The sequence below is a fragment of the Plectrocnemia conspersa genome, unplaced genomic scaffold, assembly GCF_051122295.1.
Source record: "Plectrocnemia conspersa isolate PC_06_02 unplaced genomic scaffold, ASM5112229v1 ptg000006l, whole genome shotgun sequence".
Classification (NCBI taxonomy): Eukaryota; Metazoa; Arthropoda; class Insecta; order Trichoptera; family Polycentropodidae; genus Plectrocnemia; species Plectrocnemia conspersa.
The window spans coordinates 17455219-17476016 of record NW_028277170.1 but is presented as its reverse complement, the minus strand read 5'-3'; the positions used below and the strand labels follow the sequence as shown (position 1 = coordinate 17476016).

At 38.9% G+C, this 20798-nt stretch overlaps 2 protein-coding genes across 2 annotated transcripts in view; one reads left to right on the top strand and one right to left on the bottom strand.

The window, feature by feature from the left end:
• Positions 1-1578: 1578 nt before the first annotated feature.
• Positions 1579-6321, top strand: LOC148234391 (type II inositol 1,4,5-trisphosphate 5-phosphatase-like). The gene has a single exon (XM_088188077.1). It carries the CDS (start codon positions 2218-2220, stop codon positions 4741-4743), a length of 2526 nt encoding a protein of 841 aa, XP_088044203.1. The 5' UTR covers positions 1579-2217; the 3' UTR covers positions 4744-6321.
• Positions 6322-8457: 2136 nt separating this feature from the next.
• Positions 8458-20798, bottom strand: part of LOC148234390 (uncharacterized) — a 53798-nt gene continuing 41457 nt past the window's right edge. Inside the window, exons 5-18 of the mRNA XM_088188401.1 lie at positions 20616-20771; positions 19774-20091; positions 19522-19702; positions 17807-17957; positions 17230-17682; positions 17035-17165; positions 16834-16965; positions 16550-16758; positions 16309-16491; positions 16052-16195; positions 15907-15985; positions 15674-15839; positions 12334-13247; positions 8458-11930 (exon numbers count right to left, since the gene is read on the bottom strand). Coding sequence (XP_088044527.1) covers positions 8733-11930; positions 12334-13247; positions 15674-15839; positions 15907-15985; positions 16052-16195; positions 16309-16491; positions 16550-16758; positions 16834-16965; positions 17035-17165; positions 17230-17682; positions 17807-17957; positions 19522-19702; positions 19774-20091; positions 20616-20771 — 6415 coding nt within the window. The 3' untranslated portion in view covers positions 8458-8732. The remainder of the gene's footprint in view (positions 11931-12333; positions 13248-15673; positions 15840-15906; positions 15986-16051; positions 16196-16308; positions 16492-16549; positions 16759-16833; positions 16966-17034; positions 17166-17229; positions 17683-17806; positions 17958-19521; positions 19703-19773; positions 20092-20615; positions 20772-20798) is intronic.

Sequence of the window (20798 nt, the reverse complement as noted above, 5' to 3'; positions counted from 1 at the left end):
ACCTAAATAAATACATATATAAATAGGCCCCCTACAATTTATATAAAAATTAAACACAAATTACTTAAAATGAAACATACTTATATAACATACAAAAATTATAAAAAAAATGTTTTAATGCCTAGCAATCCGGACATTTTATTACTTTATGCATTTGACACACATCTCTGCGACAAACAAAACATGATACACTTGTAATTGAAGTTACATTATTAAATGTGCGTTTACATCCAATATTACGAGTACTACTAGGCGAAGACGACGTAAGAAGATTTTCGGGGGCAACAATTTTCACGAATAATTATATCGCTGACTTATGCGGTTTATGCAAATAAACCTTCTCCTGTCGTTCAAATACACTTTGTATTATCCTGGTTATACCTGGGTTATTGCAAAAGATTGTAGAATGTTGTATAATACATAATTTATTTCAAAAAGTTTTGAAAATATATGAAGAAGTTTTCTTGTTTGAAAGTTTTCCAAAACGCTAAGAAATCCTCTTGCTTTTATTACGGTATTGGGGTCCCATAGCTTACATTTTTTCAGGACGTCTCGAAATAAGTCTATAAATTTATTTATGTATTGTTGAACTGTGTTACTTAAAGACCTTGTCAAACAGAGAGCGAAGCGAAGGCGTGGCGAAGTGTTTTTATTTTGTACTACACCGAGCCCTTCGAGTTTCGTCACACAGAAAAGCGAACGCGAAGCATTCCGAAGCGTTTTCGCGGCGAACTTAACGGCATGACAAACCCAAGGCGAAGCATAAGCGCGATAGTAGTATTATATGACTTTGTATGGAAGACGACAGACAAACAGCGAACGCGAGACGCGAAGCGTGCCGGTTGTGATTGTTTACAAACTATTCATTAGACATACGAAAGTAAGTGTAAAATCGATCTTCATAAGATTCAATTACGGAGCCTATGATACTCTTCTATGATAGTCTTCCCGGGTTTTATTTATCTCCACACGACTAGCTATGTGCCGTCTCCGTATCCCTTCGCCTCGCTTTCGCTATGCCTTCGCCACACCGCTTCGCTATGTCCACGCGTCTAGTATGACGTCTTCGCATTGCTCACGCTTCGGTTCGCTTTCGTCACGCCTTCGCTTCGCTCTCTGTTTGACAAGGCCTTAAACCTGATGTATAATTCCATCTCGAAGGTTCTACAGAAATAAGTCTTCTAGCTACAAACTCTTGTAATATATATTCGTTTTCGAAAAGAATGCAGACGTCACGACTTTGCTACTGTTGTGCCACCAGCATTTAATTATCAGCAGTGCCAAGGCGCCCATTCTCACTCCCTAGTTGAATATCGCAATTGTAAATCGCTAGAGCGGGAGTCGCGTGAGAACCTAGATTTTGTTATGACCAAAACTTGGTGGCTCTTGGGTAAACATTGACGGTTATTCGCTCGACTGATTAAACATTACGGTTATTCTCTCAACTGACAATCTTCAGGCGATTCGGACGCGCGCCATCATCTTTGTAAACATGTAAGCAACTCATATCATCAATAAAACATAACTGCAACGGCTCAATCTGTGTCTAATTGCCACCCGTCATCATCCCGTGGCAAATGATTGAGGTCAGCAAACCCCCTTTTATCTCACACGCTATTTTTTTTGGAGAATAATAAACATGGCCAACAGAACAGTCTGGATCGAACTTCACAGCCTGTCAACTACTCAGTTCGTTCATATGTTGAAAATGAAAAATGTCTTGTATATTCACATTTATTGTTTTTATGATTTATAAATAAATTTGGAAGAGGCGGGCGTGGGTTGCCAATTTGAATTATCTTCAATTTAATCTCATAACTTATTTTTGAAAATGGATTATTTAAAATATCTTCAACACTATTTGTCATTATTGGGCTAAAATAAAAGCTAGAAAATAAAACAATATAAATAAGAAAATATACTATTTTTACGCCAAAATAAAAAAGTTGCTTTTAAAAGCTTTTCAAAATTTGTACATACAACGTTTATTTGAATTCCTGTATTGAGAGATTTTGTCACCGTTTTGGTGAAAGATTAATAACATAAGTAGATTAGTAAATTATGTAACTATGGTCATTAATAGTCGCGCTATTGCCAAATTAACTGCGCCGCTGCTTTTGTTCCAAACTGTCAAACGTCAAGCGGCATGGCGTTTATGCACGTTCGCCTGATATATTTAGCTGCTTAAAAGTCAAGTATAATCTAAGACTTTCCAGCATGGATTTGAAGAACGTAGTGGCCGCTAAATTCGCTAACGGAGAGAAAATAATAGCTCTGCTCGAGGATGCGACTCTCGTGGGGCCTTCCTGGTTTCTCAGGGAGAGAATCCTCGTCGTCGTGCAGTGCGGCGACTCTTGCGCGCTCTTCGTACTGCTGTCGGTCTGCTTTCCGCCGATATCGTTTTTCGACTTGTCCATCGAGACTGTGCTGCCGATCGATGAGAGCTTCGAATGTGAGCTGGGAAACGTCCCAGAACTTCTGCACCTCATAATGACGTCTCGCGGTTCCAAAATATCGTTCGAATTGAAACCAGGCACCAATACCGCCGTATTTGTAGACGTATTGTTTAGAAGCATGGATAGAGCGAGCGGGGGTATATTCTCATGGTTGGATAAATACGGTCGTAACCAAAACTCGGACGCTGATAGTCCCGATGTGTTCGTGTCTCGGCAAAATATCGCTCAAGGCATCGCGCCGATCGCTTTCAGGGAAAATATGATCAAATATCACATGCAATTGAAAGAGAGCGAATATACTTATGCACAACCTTACAATTTGTTTATCGGGACTTGGAACGTGAATGGACAACCGCCGACCGTGTCGCTGAAGCAATGGCTGACTTCAGATTCGCCTATACCACCCGACGTATACGCAATCGGATTTCAAGAGTTAGATCTGTCTAAAGAAACCTTATTATTCGATTCGACTATAAGAGAAGCTGAATGGTACGAGGCTGTGATTAAAGGCATCGATTCGAGTACTGAATACGCAAAAGTCGCTGTCGTGAGATTAGTCGGTATGATGTTAATCGTGCTAGTAAAAACGAAGCATTTGAGCTATGTTAAAAATGTTGCAACGGACACTGTAGGCACTGGAATAATGGGTAAGATGGGTAATAAGGGCGGAGTTTCGATTAGATTTGATTTTCACAACACTTCCGTTTGCTTTGTAAATTCACATTTAGCGGCACACGTCGAAGAATTCGAACGCAGAAACCAAGACTATCAAGATATATGCTGCAGAACGCGATTCACGCAAACGATGCCACCCAAGTATATCAAAGATCACGATCAAGTCTATTGGTTGGGCGATTTGAACTATAGAGTCACAGATTTGAATCATATAACTGTGAAGAAACTTTTAAGTGAGAGTAACATTGAGGCTGTGCTTATGGCGGATCAGTTAAAAACTCAACACGCTGCTAATAATGTCTTTCAAGGTTATAAAGAAGGACCCATTACGTTTCAACCGACTTATAAATACGATCCCGGCACTAATTCGTGGGATTCGAGCGAAAAAGAAAGAGCTCCCGCTTGGTGCGATCGTATATTCTGGAAAGGCGCCGGAGTGAGACAATGGTCTTATCAGAGTCATCCAGAATTAAATATAAGCGATCATAAGCCCGTGAGCGCCACTTTTATTATGGAGGTCAAAGCTATAAACATGAAAAAATATAGAAAAGTACATAAAGAAGTTATTAAGAAGTTGGATAAGTTAGAAAATGAATTTTTGCCCCACGTTACCGTTGAACCTACGGAAATTGTATTCGATACTGTTAAATATTTAGAGTTGCAGTCGCGGGAAGTTTGTATCGCCAATACGGGTCAAGTCCCCGTGACTTTCGAATTTATTAAAAAATTGGAAGAGTCTAGTTATTGCAGAGAATGGTTAAATATTGAACCTAACATTAAAAGTATTAATCCTGGCGAAAAATGCGACGTTAAATTAGAAATATTCGTCAATAAGAATTCAGCTTTTAAATTAAATAAAGGCGAAGATAAACTGTATGATATTTTGGTGTTGCATCTCGAAGGAGGCAAAGATATATTCATCACGGTGATGGGAGAATATGAGAAGAGCTGCTTTGGAAGTTCGATTGAAACCTTAATACACTTGAAAGCTCCCATTTATGAAGCTTTAAAAAACAAAGCGACAGATTCGACAATCAACAATTTGTGTTATCGAAAAATCAGCTATCAAATACCTAAAGAGATATGGTATCTGGTCGATTATATTCACAGACGCGGTTTGCATAAATCAAATCTTTTCAATCGACCCGGACTGCACTCGGAGTTGCTGCTCATCAGAGATTGGTTGGATTGCGGTTCCTCTTCGGAGATTCCCGGAAACATCCACTCCATCGTTAATGCTTTGATATTATTCTTGGAGAGTACGGCCGAACCAATTATACCATACAAAGTGCATTCAGCTTGCTTGATTTCTTCTAACAACTATTTGCAATGCAAGAAAATCGTCATGAAATTGCCTGAGTACAATAAAAATGTGTTTTTGTATCTTTGTTCGTTTTTGAGAGAAGTGTTGTATCATAGCAGCGACAACGGGACGGATGTTAAAACGTTGTCTTTGCTGTTCGGTACCGTGTTTCTGAGAGATCCACCTCAGGGTAAATCGAAGATCGTAAACGACAAAAGAAACTTAGATAATAAGAAGAAGGCGGCGTATGTTGAACATTTTTTAGTTAACGACCAAAACGATATTTTAAAACTTGGATCAACTAATTAAAATGTATATATATATATATTTATAAATCTACTGTTTAATAGACACTAGGATAAGATAACTCTATTTATATGTATTCTTGGTGTTGATCATCCTACAAGTCCTAAAAATTAATAACTAAAGTTGAATATACATAAAAATATTAACTATAGCAGCAAACTATATTTATTTACTATATTACCTAATGATTATATTAGATTTATTACTAGACATCATATGTATATTATAATCAAACATAAAAATGTAATTAAAAGTATTTTGTCGAAGAAAAATGTTTGTGATTGATTTAATTTTACATATAAATCGACGATATATTATCTTTATGGCTAAAAAGCAAACTTTTTTACAGGATGTCTCAAAATCATATAATTACAGATATCACATATGTATATATGTATTTTAGTACAAATTATTTTACCACGGAAGAAGTTGACAACTAGAATCTATCACCAAATTGATATGTATAATAATATTGTGTGATTTATATTAGCTACCAGTATTTATTTAGCAAATTAATTATCATCTAATCGTTGGACTGTAAGCTATTCTTACCCAATTTATCAAATATTTTCTAAATGTATATTTTTTTTACCATTATATATTCTCTATTAAGTATATGGGGTATGTTTTGTAGTGATAGTTAAAATTAACTGGCGCTCCGACCTATGTAAAGGTTAATTAAGTAGTAGTATTGATTGATCTAATATACCAAAGATACTATTGTATTAAAGTATAAAATACAGTATTAGTGACATCTAGAATTAATATTATAGTAATTGAATGTTAGTGGTACGTGATATGATGATAACCAGTGGTTTCATAGAAACAATTTAAGTACAATAGTTTTTGTGTTGAAAGACTAGTCTAATATCCTGATTTGCTTTATTTTTCTGTATATGTAATAAAAACAATATTTATTTGTCCTTATACAATTGTTCAGAAAGTTTCTCCGCAGCGAGTGTTTTAGGTTATATTGAAATGAAACAAACGTAATGTATCTAAAGCATATTTTATGTCTGTAAAATATTTATTTGCATTATTAAAAAGCGATTTTTAGAACGCACTGTACAATATCGTGAATTGCAAGCGATTCAGTATTATAATGTTCCATTATACATATAGAAATGCTTTAAAAACTTATCCTTAGAGTTTGTGTTCCGCCGAATTGTTGAAAATACCTACAGCTTAGTAACCATTTCGGCATAACATACTTCGTATTATAAAAAGTATTTATGTAACTTAATTTAGTCTTATGTTTTATACTGTGATCTTTTGTGCGATATATTTTAATAGTTTGCAATCCATTTGATATTATAATATATTGAAGGGAATACCAATTCGTATGCGACTTGCCATTTTACTTGTTTTTATCTCTGATAAAGTTACTATTTTTATTTGTAATAACTATGCATTTTATGTTTATTTTTATCAGCAATTTTTATTGCACTTTGCGCTGTGAATAGTGTATTTTATATTTGCTATTCATGATTATGTATTTAAATTGTCAAAAATGATTTTGAAAGTATTGTTCAAAGAATTTTTTTATGATAATTTTAATAAAATTTTTTGGAAACAATAATTGTGATTTTCATTTATATTATTAAATTATTAACTACTGTTTTATATTTAAAATTATATTTTTACAATATATGCGAAGAAAAAAAATACTAAATGAGTAATCAGAAGCTATTGTAACATTATAGTAGAGAAGAAAGATATTTCGAATGGAAACTAAATAAAAAGAAAGACAAAAACCATTAGCGAGAGAGATCGTTTCGATATAAAAAGAATATATGACTCAACTAACACGAGCTATTAAAAAAAACGAAGCAACATGTTTAACGATAAGATCCACTACATAAATAGCCAAAGCAAAAATGATTAAAAGGAAATATCACCTCCAACTCTAAATTAAAACTATCAAAACGACGGAGTAAGTGAAAAAATTGCTGTGTGTATTTGCTTCTTACACTATGCATCGTAGCTCTTGAAAATATCTTAAAGAAAAAAGTAGAGGTTTTAAAATATATAAATATTATAAAATTTACAAATGTTTTTTATACTTTTTGGCCTTTATGTGGATACTTTAATGACACGATAATTGCCGTAGTATTATTGATATCTTCATGAAACATAATAAAAATTGGTCTTATTAGAACCGACCTAATAATATTCAGCACAAACTAGGTCTCACGGGATAAAAATTACGGCGATTTTTCTCAACATTTTTTCTCACAATTAATTATTTTTACATATAAATAATTAAGTTAAATTTTTATTTATTCTATAAATATTTAATTATTTTGCCGGACAAATGGTGGGGGTGTAAATTAGACACAGGCTGAGCCGCTGCGGTAGTATTTTATTGAGTTATATAGTTACATGTTATATTGAAATATACTTTTTTGTACGGTGAACGAGGCAACATCGGCCGTTATTTACTAGTCAAAGACCACCAACAGAATGTGTCATCTTCACGTAAATTTTAGAAGGGTGCCGCCAAGTTTTGACCATAATAAAACATATAAATGGACCCTCACAGTTTTTCATTTGATTTTGGTAGGAAATTGATTTTTTAAATTAGAATTCCGAGCGATTCATTCCAAAATTCGATTTTATCATCAACTCGGCTTCTAATTTTTTTTATAGTCAAGCACTTCTACCTTTACACCAAGAATTCGTCATTAGACTAAAAATCCTTTCAGCCCTAGAAGCAGAGTCTGTATTCCTATATACAAACACCACCGCGCCCGCCATCTGTCATCGGATAGTTGAGCCTGCACACACTCGCTGTCATTGGATAGTTGAGACTCACGTCGGTACAACGCCGCGCGCAACACCTGTCGTCGCAACATACGTCACGACTTTGTTACCTTTGTGCCTCTAGAATTTCATTATTTTTATTTTTTTAAACCAGCTCTACTGACAAAAGCAGCAAAGCCAAGGTCACCCTTCTCTCTTCATAGTTGAATTTCTCAATTGTAACTTGCTAAGGAGAATTGATGTGGGGGGTCTTTTTATTTATGTATTTATTTAGGTTTTATTATGCTATTTGCCTGGGATACAACGAAATTTGAGGAAACGATAATTGCCGTAGTTTTAATCATATCGACATCATTAAATAGCTCTTATAAATATATCGGCTAAGTTTCTTTGTAAATGTAATCCGCTACTTTATTTAAAAATGGCGGCTTTTCAAAAAAAAACATAATTGTAGTAAAAAATCACAGAAAAAAAGTAAAGAGGTAAATAATGTTCAAAAATAGAAATTGAGTTATAATAAAAATTAAAAAAATGTTTTTTTAATGAAATTTTTTTTAAACTTCTTCCCAAACAAAATATTTTACCGACGGGAGGGTGGGTACTTCTCGGGCACCACGCCCGCGTCCCGCAGTTGCATTAGGCTCGGGAGTTTCAGCCCATGGGCAACTGAGATCGAACCCAGTCTGGCGTTCGCTCCGGAGTACTGCGCACTCCGGCGCTAGGCCAGACCTCCTTCCTTGGTCGTCACGATTGACGACCGTGGACGGGTCTACCGTCGCGAAATGCTGTTGATGGTCTCCGGCATCACTAACCGTTGGAGACGGAGTTGGATAGGGGAAATGGAGGGGAGAGGGTGGTTTGCGGGCAGTCGCGCTCCGCTTACCTTGGGTCTCTCGGAAGAGAATAATAAAAGACAACCTGAAAGAAATAGGGGTTCTTTTTATCATCTACTCTTTATTTTTAAGTTTTTTTAGTTTGGCGGCTTAGGCATGCTCCGATCGAAGGAGCACGTGTGGGGGTCCTAAAAAGGGTTTGTTTTTGAAAGTATCCCGCATTAGGACACAGTGAAGCGGTTAAAGAAGGTTTTGGTGGTTCTTCGGGTCTCCGGGAGATGTTCCTAGCGGCGCCCTGTTGAACCATGTATGAGCGCTAAAAGTAGAAAGCAATTAATCGGGAAAAAAAAAAAAAAAAAAAAAAAAAGGAATTATATAGTATTTGCGACGAGCGCTCTAATGTGGGCGAACATCTTCGCGAGCGGAATATGCCTCGCAGAAGTGCTCGAAAGCCCGAAAGTTCTTTTTAGACGCAACGAAGTTTTGATGGGTTAAGGGACCTTCGCCCTCTAGCTCAAGAGCGAAGTGGAGCTGCGTTCGCTCCTCGTCGAGGAGTGGGCAATCCCACAGGATGTGCTCTGACGTCTGGTCGTCGTGGCCGCAGGGGCAGTCGGCGTCGTCTCTTAATTTGAAACGACGTAGATATGCTCCGAAAGCTCCGTGTCCGGTAAGGAACTGTGTGGTTGCGAATCCGCATCTCATCCAGCGCTTCTCGAGGCGACTTTTCACCTGCGGAAAGAACTTAAAAGTTAGGCGGCCAGTGGCGGCGGTGCTCCATCGCCTCTGCCACTCGTCCAATGAGGCCTTTCGAACGCTGTGTTGGATCGCTCTTTCCGTATCCTGCAATTTAGACACGTTCAGCGTCGGTTGGATCGTTACTTGTCCGACCGTTGCAGAGCGGCTCCTTCTTAAGTGGAAGGTCGCGGACCTTCGCTGTGCGACTAAATCTATGGGTTCGACTCCGGCCAGAATGAGGCGAGCCGAATTTGGAGCCGTGTTGTAACACGCTGTTACCTGTTTCAGGGGTGCCGTCTGAGACCCTAGCAAGAGAAGTTGAGGGTGGCCTCGCGATGCCCTCTCGGCGAAAGCACCGGCTGCGTACGTTATTATTGACACATAAATCGCCTTGTACATAGTCAATTTTGCGCGAAAGTTTAACCCCCAATGGCGGCCCCCCAATCTTAGTAGTTTTCCCATCGCGTCGCGACTCTTCTGGGCGGCCAGTCTAAGGTGGGCGGCGGGGTCGAATCTATAAGTTATATTGTAACCCAAGTAGCGGACTCGCGGCTCGAATTTTATGTATTGCCCGTTCATCGAAAAGCGAGGGGGACGACCCTTGTCAAGCGATCCGTTAAGCATCACCGCCACGGTCTTGTGGGGAGCGAAGGAGAGTTTATTCTCCTCACCCCATTCTTGCAAGCGCGTCAAGGCCATCTCAGCCTTGCTCTCAATCTCTGATCTGCTGTTGGCGTTAACCAGAAGCAGGAGATCGTCGGCGTACGCGATGAGGTCGCAGTGCACGGGAAGAGGGGTTCCTAGAACTTCATCGAACATAACGTTCCACAGCAGGGGACCGAGGACGGACCCCTGCGGGCAGCCTCTTTCCAAAGATTTCCAAACAAGCGAAGCTCCAGCGTCGATTACAACTCTGCGCCTCTCGAAATAAGACCTGATAACCTTTACCAGGTCTCGCGGAACATTGCGGCGTTTTAGTCCCTCAATGATGGCCGGCCACCACGCATGATCGAACGCTCCCGAGATGTCGAGGAGCACAGCTACTGAATATTTGCCCGGAAGGGTGTCTATTTTTGATTTTAAGTAATGCATTGCGTCTTCGGTGCACAAACCTGGTCTGAAGCCAAACTGGCGCTTCGAGAGAGGAGCCTTCGCGCGGAAATGGTCCTCGAGCCGGGCTACAAGGACTTTTTCAAAAAGTTTTCCCAGAGCAGGGAGGAGAGTTATCGGGCGGTAAGCTTTAGGATCTGAAAGATTGGACTTTCCCGGCTTCTTGATGATTATCATCTTCCCGGGCTTCCAAGTGTCCGGGAAGGTGCCCTCGGACCTGCAACCTTCTAATACGGTGGTGATGATGGGGCCCGCGACCTTCCAAGATTTCCTGATGAGATCACTGGTTACGCAGTCCAAGCCGGGAGACGCCCTTGCACGCAAGCGCTTGAGAGCAGCCTCCGTCTCCACTTCGGAGATTGGCGGGGACTCGGGGGACTCAGATGGTTCGTTAAATCGTGCTCGTGTGATAGCTTGCGATGGGGTGTCTGCAGAAGCCGGATCTTCCGGCAGCAGGGCGTTCAGGATGTTGTCGGCAGCCTGGCGGGAATCGATGGCACATATGCCATGCTTGTCGGTGATGCCTGAAAGGGACGTCACTGCGCGGTCCGACATTTTGACGCATCGGTAGTGTGGGCCCCAGGTGTTTTCAGCGCTCTCCTTGGTTACGAAGTCCCTCCAGTGCTTCGTCTTTGCGGACCTAATAAGGGATTTGTAATTATTTGTCGCGGATCTCCAATCTCTTCTTATTGCGATGAAAGGGTCTTCCGGAAGAGTTGAATCGTCGATTCTGCGGCTACCTCGAGCTCTAACTGCTTCTGTAAAAATTCTAAAAGATTTACGCGATGCCCGTCTGGCCCCCGAAAGAGCTGGGTTCCACCATTCCGGAAATATTTTTTTTAACTGTACGCAGGGCTTACTGCGCGGGATGTTAAGGTCGGCCGCCGACAGAATTGCAATCTGGAGCGCCTCTGCTTTGCTATCGGGGCACGGGCCCAATCTTTTGGCTGCTCTGTCAAGTTCGATTGACAGATCGACCTCAAAATTTTTCCAGTTGGCCTTACTGAACCGGAACCGCCTCGGCAGCAGGCTCTTGTTTTCTCTTATCGGCTCTGCGGATGCGGGGGCGCTCTCATTTACGTTAAAAGTTATTAGCCTATGGTCGGAGAGGCACGCTTCCGCGTGAACTCTCCAGTTTGATATTGCCAGTGGGCTGGCGAGCGAGAAAAGCGTCGCGTCTGGGGTCGATTCCCCGATCGAGGTAAAAAACGTCGGGATCGAGGGTAGGTCACCCTTGGCGACACTTAGGCCGCTGCTAAGGACGAAGTCCACCACTGTATTGTTCCTTACGGAGTTTCTATCCTCGCGAAGTGAGGTGTCACCCCACAAAGTGGAATGAGCGTTAAGGTCGGCGCCGACGACGACGTTGCGTCCCGCAAGGGCGTCGACAGCTCGAGAGAGTCCGTTTATGTGGCCTTCGGGAGAATCGCCGTACTTGAAGTACGCAGATATACAGTACAAGTCAATGCCCGGTGCGGAAAGATGGATTACGGTGCGCCACCGATCCGAGTATTGACTCAGAAAGGTGACGCACAGGTCGCGATTAAAGACCACTATCGACGCTCCTGCGGGTTGGATCTCGAATATCCTGCACCTCGCGCCGACGCCTATTGTCCTTCCGAATGGGGCGTATGGCTCCTGAAGGAGTGCCACGTCAGTTCCTAAGGCTGCGGCTCTGTAGCCAAATTCCGCAGTCGCTTCGCGCGATCTGCGGAGGTTTTGCTGCGCCACGAGCAGCTTGACATATGTCTGGGGAGGATTAGCCATTTGTGTTGGCCATCTCTCTTGCTAAAGCAGCCTTAAAGGCCGGGCAGCATTGATCTCCCGCTCTGTGTGGAAGGGTCTCGTGCTGTCGCCTAAGGCGGCAGCAGGTGGCGCAGTTTGCTGGCTTGTCACGGTTTGCGCACGACGCACTATCGTGCGCCCCGCTTCCGCACCAGTTGCAGGAGGCCTTAAGCGCTCTGCAGAACTTGGCTGAGTGGCCGTATAGGTGGCATTTATAGCACCTTAGGACCCTAAAGTGGTCCCTGATGCGATGAGCCATTAGTCCTATGTATATCAATCCGCTGTTGACCAGCTGGGCACGACATGAGGACGGGAGGGACACGATGACGTGAGAGGTGTCTTTATCTCGCGCTCTCAGTTTCGTAACAAGCTTAGCCGATTTGAGAAAGTCGGCTTTGCTAATAGGCACCTCACCCTCGATGTTCTGTGCAAACATCGAGGTGAGGAACGACTCGCCGGTCACGTCTCCTGGATCGTTCGGGACGTCGTGTATTATTACACGAGGGTCCTTTAGACCCTGAAGGGAGGCCCGTAGTCCGGCTTTCTCAAGGGCCGAGTTGAATCCTACGATTTTCTCGGCCTCGGACCGGTTTGCAACCAAGATACCGGTCGCGTTACCCGCGGCCGGTAGAACTCTCTTTATATGCAGCTTTGAATCTGCGGGGTTTACGGCTTTCGTGAAGGCCGCAATTGCCTCCTTGGAGGTTTTGATTTTATCCCCGATAGGGACGAGTCTCACGACCGATGAGTATGCCATCGGTGAGGGCTGCGGCGCTTGAGGAGACCCCCTCAGCTCTCTCACGAGGCTTGCGGTGGTCGGCTGCTGCGGCTGAATATGACGCTCTATTCGTCGAATAGACTGCTCGATTGAGGCCAGTCTAGTTTCTGCTCCCTCATTAGAGGGAGAAGAAGGTTTATCCGCTTTTTCGGTTTCCTTCTCATGGAGGGACTTAATTGTCGCCGCTATCAGAGTAAGACTCTGACGAGCAGCGGCTGTGAGGCAGTCGGACGACCGAGCGATCAAGACGATCTTCTCGCACTGGGCAAGAATGCTCGTCTCGGAAGCTGTAAGCTCCAAGGCCTCTTCTGTATGCGGCTTCTGCGTGAGGGCCGGAAAGTCCTCTTTAACGCGTTTTTTGTTCGCGGGGGGCGACGGGGGCGATGTTTGTCGCTTACGCGTTGGTTGCGCCGAAAGGCAGTCCATAAGCTCCTGGATAGAGCTGGAGGAGCTTGAGGAGCTCATGCGACGCGAGGTAGAGGGAACTCCCCTAGAGGGGGCCTCTGGTTTCGATTTTTCCATCGGTTTTTTTAGTGTCTCGGGTGTTGTGACCGGTGTCGCGGGTGTTGTGACCGGTGTCGAGAGGGATGTTTTTTTTTTGGCTGCGGGTGTTGCAGTCTTCGGTCTCGGGACCGAGACCTTGGCAGCCCCCTTTTTATGGGGGGCTGATGCTTTGCTCATTATGAGCTTTTATATATAAGTAAGAAAAAAAATTAAAAAAAAATTTCAATAAAAAAAAAAAATTAATAAAAAGTAAAAGGGGTTCCCGCTGGTTGACGTTCGCTGGAGCGCGGAGGAGGTGATCGTTTGCGCGCGGGAGGGGGGGTCTGCTGTCGAGCGTGGGCCGATGCACGCTCGAGCTGCGTGAGCACGCGGTGATTCACGGCTATGCCGGCGGCCGGGCCAAAAAGTGCACCGAAGCAAATCGATACTTATCGGTTTCTTGTCGGGCCGATTGATGTCTTGATGGGATCAGGTGTTGGTGCGGCCCTTCTGTGCCAAAGATTGACCCAGAATGTGCCGTGTGTCCGCTTTTGGTTGTCGACTCGTTCGGAGCTCGTGAGAACTGCCGCTCGGTTCGGCTACTGGAGCGCGACTGACCGACGGGAGGGTGTCGGATGGCAATAGACACAGATAGTATTTTTTTATTGAGTATAGTTAGGTACATCTTAGAATATATGATGTTCGGTAAATGCTCGCCAAAGTCGCCAAGAGAATGTCATACGTCATATCAATGCTACTAGAGTGCCGTCAAGTTTTGGCCATAATAAAACTTAAATAAATACATATAAATCGGCTCTCCATAATATTTATACTATATGTGAATTGATTTTGCGCGTTAATTTTGTTGTGCAAATAGTATAGATACGTGTTGTTCTGGTTATGTTGTCTGCGCCACATAGTCTCTAAGTCGTCTTTGAAAATCGGATTAAACTCTTGGATCCGTGACTTTTTCTGATCTCGACCAAGTCCTATGTGAAGTAGACGCTTTCTCGATCTTCAAAATCTCGGTCGATACTCGGCGTAGCTCAGGTTATTGCGAGTTTGGCGAAATTCTCGTGTGTTTTGAAGTTAGAAACGAAGTAGTAGAAACGTCATGATTTGACCTGTGCAAGTCTTTTGTATTATGGGGGCCGATTTATTTTTGTTATGGCCAAAAGTGGTCGGCACTTGAGTAGCACTAACACCTTTCTGTCTAGGTGGTGTTGGTAGCACTGACGTGAAAGCTATTTTCTACACTGGCAATCTTTAGGCGATTCGGGTGCGCGCCCCGTACTTTGTAAAACATGTAAACAAGTCGTATTATCAATAAATACTACTGCAGCGGCTAAATCTGTGTATGATTGCCACCCGTCCCTAAAGTATCATATAAATAAACATTCTGCAATGGCTAACCTGCGTCTTATTTGCGGTTGGCATCACTTTTTTTTATGGAAACGAATGAGATCAATGCATTATTTTGTATTCCCATTGGCATTGGACAATTTGAAAAGTACATTTGCGAGTGGTTCTAATCCGCCGAAATAGAAATTTACTTGTTCTGGAATCACAAATAACTATAGCAATTAGTTTTATTATATTTATAGCAAGTCATTGTGACAAAATTTAGTCTCAGGCTCAAATGGTGGTCCCGACAACTAATATTTGAAGTGTTAATTTATAATAGATAGGAGATGTTCTTGCAATAAAAATACACACAAAAAGTACTTTATCTTAAATGCTATATTTCATGATCAACATATCAATTTATGTACAATTACTTTAAAAATTATATGATGAAAATAATTTATAAAATATATGTTTATTATCGATCAAATAGGAACATTCATTATATATGCATAGATCAATGATGGTGCTTTCTAAAAATCTGCAGAAGCACAGCTATGTATTTCACAAATAAAAAAAAACAACTATATTTTTTTAGTTGGCTTGAAATTGTTTGCTATTATTTTATCCAGTAGCATCCTATAAATTGTAAAATATGTACCACCGTTAGTATTTACATGTGCATATATACATGTATACAAATATAAAGTAAAATGGTTGGATATAATATATGTTTTTGATTTACATTTATATACTAATTATAATTTATTACATTTTATATATTTGTAAGACTATACATTTATCATCAGTAAAAATAATAGTTATTTAATTATTAAATTAAAAAAGTAATATATGTAAATACATATATATTATGTATATAATACATCAAATATGTGGTTGTTTTATTCATATTAATCAAACTGAAGATTGTCTAAAACGGAATGTTCTACGATTTTTAAGAGTCTATTGTGTTAATTAAACATAGTATTCCGTATGTATTGATCCTTGCAGCTGAACTTGTTCAGTCAAAATCAATAAATACTGATAAGCGAATGGAATTAAAAAAATCAATTTCAATCAATCAAGGTTGAACCTATTCAACCGCTCGGTGCTCCATATCTAGACGTGAACATTTGGAGCCAATCGTCAACGAGCAGATAATACTTCTCCATCCAGTTGATGTTGTTTTGTGCAGTCTCTACTGCCTGCTTCAACACCAAACTGTCGTCCTTTGTGTATTCAGTTATTTCATTGACTAGTACCTTTAACTGTAATTTAAAATAAATATATCAAATTACTTCAATAACTATAGATTTATTTTATATTATCACTCACCAATTTAACATCATACACTGAATTTATATACACCACAATACTATTGACCATCTCGTATACAACAAATGGCGAATTATAACTGAAATCATTAAATTAAACATATATTATATATAACATTAATTAATAATAAAATGATAAAACTTACAATTCGATAAGCTGTTTCCATTCTGCACGTATGAAACTTACGGCAATCCAGTGCCCTATTTCATTGGCAGCCACCGATCTAAACAGTTGTATTCCTTCTTCCTTTGTTAATCCTGAATTAGGTTGAATTATAAGACTCAAAGCCCTAAAATTGACAAGAAATTGTGATATTTAAATTTATATATATTTTTTTTTTCACATTAAGATTTTTTCTCTTGGGTATAATATATCGATAGAAATATTAGAGAAAAGTAATACTTTGTCAATAGCCACTGTTCCGAAGAGCATCCCAAAGCTGTTACAAGACTGTTTTGCTCTGGCCCAAACCTAGCACCCTTTGATGCGGCTTTGCGGAATTTATCAAATATAAAATCCCAATCTTCGCTAGTGCCTTCCCTGACGGCCGTACAGTATATAATCGGTCGAATTGTTTCAGGAATTCTATAGAGAGAACAAAATTATCTATTTTGCTTATGTAATAATTCATATTTTCACATACATGTTTCCGTCTTCCGGAGACTTGCGCCACATGTCGAAAAGTTCCTTGGCTCCGGCAATACAATGAGGGTATTTGAAGAGGCATGCCATACCAATAATGTTTTCAGACAACATTTCGGGAATAGGATTGTTTGGTACACGCCAAGGAATTTCCTCGTCTTCCAGCTTGATCGATTCGTAAACTCTCCATATCATTATTGATATATATTTCTGAAATAATTCCAAATAATTATGTTTATGCATTTATTAGCTACATAAAGTATAAAATATAAGAGAGATACTCACCATAAAGTTACCATAAGCGGGCATTTTAATCAACGAGTTTCTAATGTATAAGAATGATTGTGTAGCAGCTTGCCACGGTAAGTAGTCTAATTCGTTTGATATTTTACTTGCAACCGATAGAGCTAAATCATACTAAAAATTGATAAAGAAATTATTAGTGAAAAATAAAGTGAGCATTTATCACACTAATGTACAAATTACATTCAAATGTCCCCCTCTAGCTAAATTCAAGGAGTCACTGATGAGCTGAGCTCGTGTTATAGACGTCAAGTTGGCAAAATCTTTTAAGAGCATCAACCAGTTTCTTTGATCGTAATTTACGCGGAAATAACCTGTAAATTGGCATACCGTTATATTATATTTTATAATTTAGCATTTTGCTCAAGCGATACTTACCAGCATTCTTCAAATTCATCAAAACCCAACTATCATTTGCGGGCATGTCTTTCAATTGTGCAGTTTTTTCAGCAGGTAGCCAAATTTTAGGTATTGTGTTGTTGAAGTCCTTTTCTTCTTTGGTCGTGTACGTCACTGGAATCCACCACATTTGCGTTTCATTTTTAAATCCGTTGAGTAAAAACCTCTCTTGGTAAATATCGGCGGTGTTGTTGACGTAATTTCTGATCAAGGTTAATACAGGAAATCCAGGCTGCAGTATCCAAGAGTTCATTATGACACTGAGCTGAGTGATATTATTACCGTTGTACCGATAGCCTTGTTGAGTTATAGAATCCCACAAGTCTTCCCGTTCTGCGTTGGAATATTCGTATTTTTTAAGATAAGACTTCAGACCAGACTTCAAAGTAGACGGTTCAAGAAAGTTTGCCATCATTTGAATTATGGAAGAACCTATTAAAACAATGAAAATATTATTAAATTTAATCTATTGTATATATAGGTGATCTAAGAATTAGAATTATTACTTTTTTGTTTTTATTTTGGAACGTATAGTATCTAAGAAATTAAATATTACCTTTGTGATATGTAATGACGTCAAATATTTCTTTGTTCGGTCTTAAAACTTTTCTAGAAACCGACGGTGAAGATAGCAATGCGTCATTTTGTAAAGCATAGTCCATCTCGTTGAGTGTAAATATTTCAAAGACTAACCAATCTGGTTTTAACTGTAATAAATATGATTTATATATAAGTATATTTCAAGTTGGATAAACACTCTTTTCTACTTTAAACACTATAGTTTCATAATAAGGCGTTATTTAAGAATAATGAGAAAACTGTAACTTTTAAAATTCCTTACTATAATCTATCATATGTCTTATTATTTGTTTATGTTATACTTAGGCAACATGCATATATTTCCCATACTGAACTAAATAATAAGTCATAAACTATTAAGGTTTCGGAGACTGCAGAAAATAATAGTCTGAAATTATCAAGTCAGGAGAATGTGGTAGATGTATTATGACAACACATTTAATCTGCCTCAGTTTATGTTGATAAAATATTACACTCTTTTGTTAGTTTTCTTCAATGGTTTGCTTTATCCGGTCTATTTTATTTATTGGATCATCAGGCTCATAATGAATAAATCCAAACATATTCCACTAAACGGAGAGCATAATCTTTTTAGGATGGAGTCAACCCTTCAGCTTTGAATATTGTGTCTCTTTGCGGCTAACCCATTTTTTTCGACGGTTAATATAATTATTCAGAAACCATTTATAAGTAGCAATTCGATTGAAAACAGATTTTTTATTTTTTCAATCTACAGTTTAGTCATCTTATCAATCTTTAGAGTATGTCAATGGAACATTGAATAGACTGAAGCTCCTAAGCTAATTCTTCCAATGTTCTTCTAATTCATAGTAGCATTTTCTTCAACATCATCATCAAACTTCTGGGCCGTTCTGATCTTATTTCATCCTCAAGTCAATATAGTTTCTAGATCAGAATCACGCTTCGGAGGCATAAATTTTATACAGTTTATTTTCAGTTGCTATTGTATCAGTGCCTGACGAAGCTTCCAAAGCAAAATATGTTGAGGGGTTAACGATTTTATTGAATTAACTTCATAATTTACGGTAGTATAAATATCATCAACTTTCTTTCGGAGTTAATTTGGCTTTGTAGCGAGCTACAGTAAAAAGAACAACAGAAAATAAAGCATCTCTGGGCTAATGCTTTTAACGTGCATAAATCATATCATTAGATAAAGCGACTAAATGAATATGAATTATTTACTGGTTTGGTGTATTTTATATGTTTAGAATTACCGTAGAATATTAAATGAGCAAGAGAGTGATGACAATGAATTGTTTATGTTTTGTTTTTTTAGAACTATACAGTTCTATTCAACACATAGGATATAAGTACAATGCATTGACTGTCACTATTGGTCCCGTGTGTATTACATATGCATAATTTCTTAGAGAATAAATATGTTAAAATCTTTATGGTATTTTTATTTTATTATTGAGCTGTACCGTTAAAATGTTTTGTTATGAATGAAAATTAATATGTTAACATATTACTTCTTAAAGTAAATACTGTCTTTCTTGTTTTTGGTATATGTATCTAAAATCCACAGGACGCGGATAATTTCAGGTACACGTTGTGTATATCAACTACTATCACCAAGTTTCATGCAAGATACAGAAAAAGTTTCACCTTAACTCTATAATAATACATGATCAATAAAAGCGTTGAAAATAATATAATAAAAATCACCTTATCGATGGCAAGACATTGGAAATATGTGGAGAACCCTTCCTTCAACCAAAGATCATCCCACCAGGCAGGAGTGACAAGATTACCAAACCACTGATGAGCTAATTCGTGCGCTAACATGAGTGCAAGGGATTGCTGAGTTTTAATACTATTCCCTTTATTAATTAGTAAAGTCCCTTCCCTAAAATATGTAATGAATAAATATGATGCAAAATAACAAGGGAAGAGTTTGAAAATGCATACAATATGTACCTGAAAATGATTAATCCCCAGTTTTCCATGGCATTGTAATCGTGCGCAGGCACTCCTACAATGTCTATTTTGGATAATGGAAACTTTATTTCGAAATAATTTTCGAAGAACTTCAAGATGGCTTCGGCGAGCCGCAGAGAAAATTCTGTTTGATGAGAGCCATCGGGACGAGTCCACAGTGATATCTTAGGATTGGTTACATCGCTGGCTTTGTTTTCGACAAGGGAAATATGTGGAGCTACTAAAAATGCGGTCAAATATGTAGACATAACTGGTGTTTCTTGATAATGATCCCATTCCCAACCGTCCATGTTATTTCTGAAATAAATCAATATCAACATTAAATTTGTGTTAAAAATGTTATTATTCTACAATAGTAATTAATTGTACCAAAGAACATTTGACTATTTTTCATGCAAGATTCAGAAAAAATGAAAGCCAATTCAAAGTGTATATAATATTATAATACTAAAAAATTGAATCAGGCTTTTCATGTGATACGTCAATTGAAAAGACATATAATAACTTTAATTTAATTACACCAATAAAAATAATATATTTTAGAAATTTTTAACTGGTAGAGTAAGATTTTTCTATATTCAAAAGAGCATAGAATTTTTTTGGGGCATTAGCAAATTAAAAAAAATAAATCAAAACTCTTGATCTATATACATATTTTATAATAAAAAATATTCGCATTTCTTATGGGATACTTTTAAAGGCGCCACCTTAAAGTTATTATGTAAGAATTTATAACACAAAACTAAAACTATAAGCAAATTAAAAAAACTATATATTCTCATATAATTCCAAGCTTCTTTTAAAGTATTATAAGAACTCACATTTTCTCAGTGCGTGATTTGTTCATATTGGATAAAGTTATTTTATCAATAGATCTTCCAATACTGATCGAAAACTTGGCTTTAAAATTCGGTTCGTCGAAGCACGGATACACTGATCTAGCATAAGTCGGCGAAAATAAGGTGTTCACTACCCAGCTGTAAAAAAAACAAAAAAAAACATTA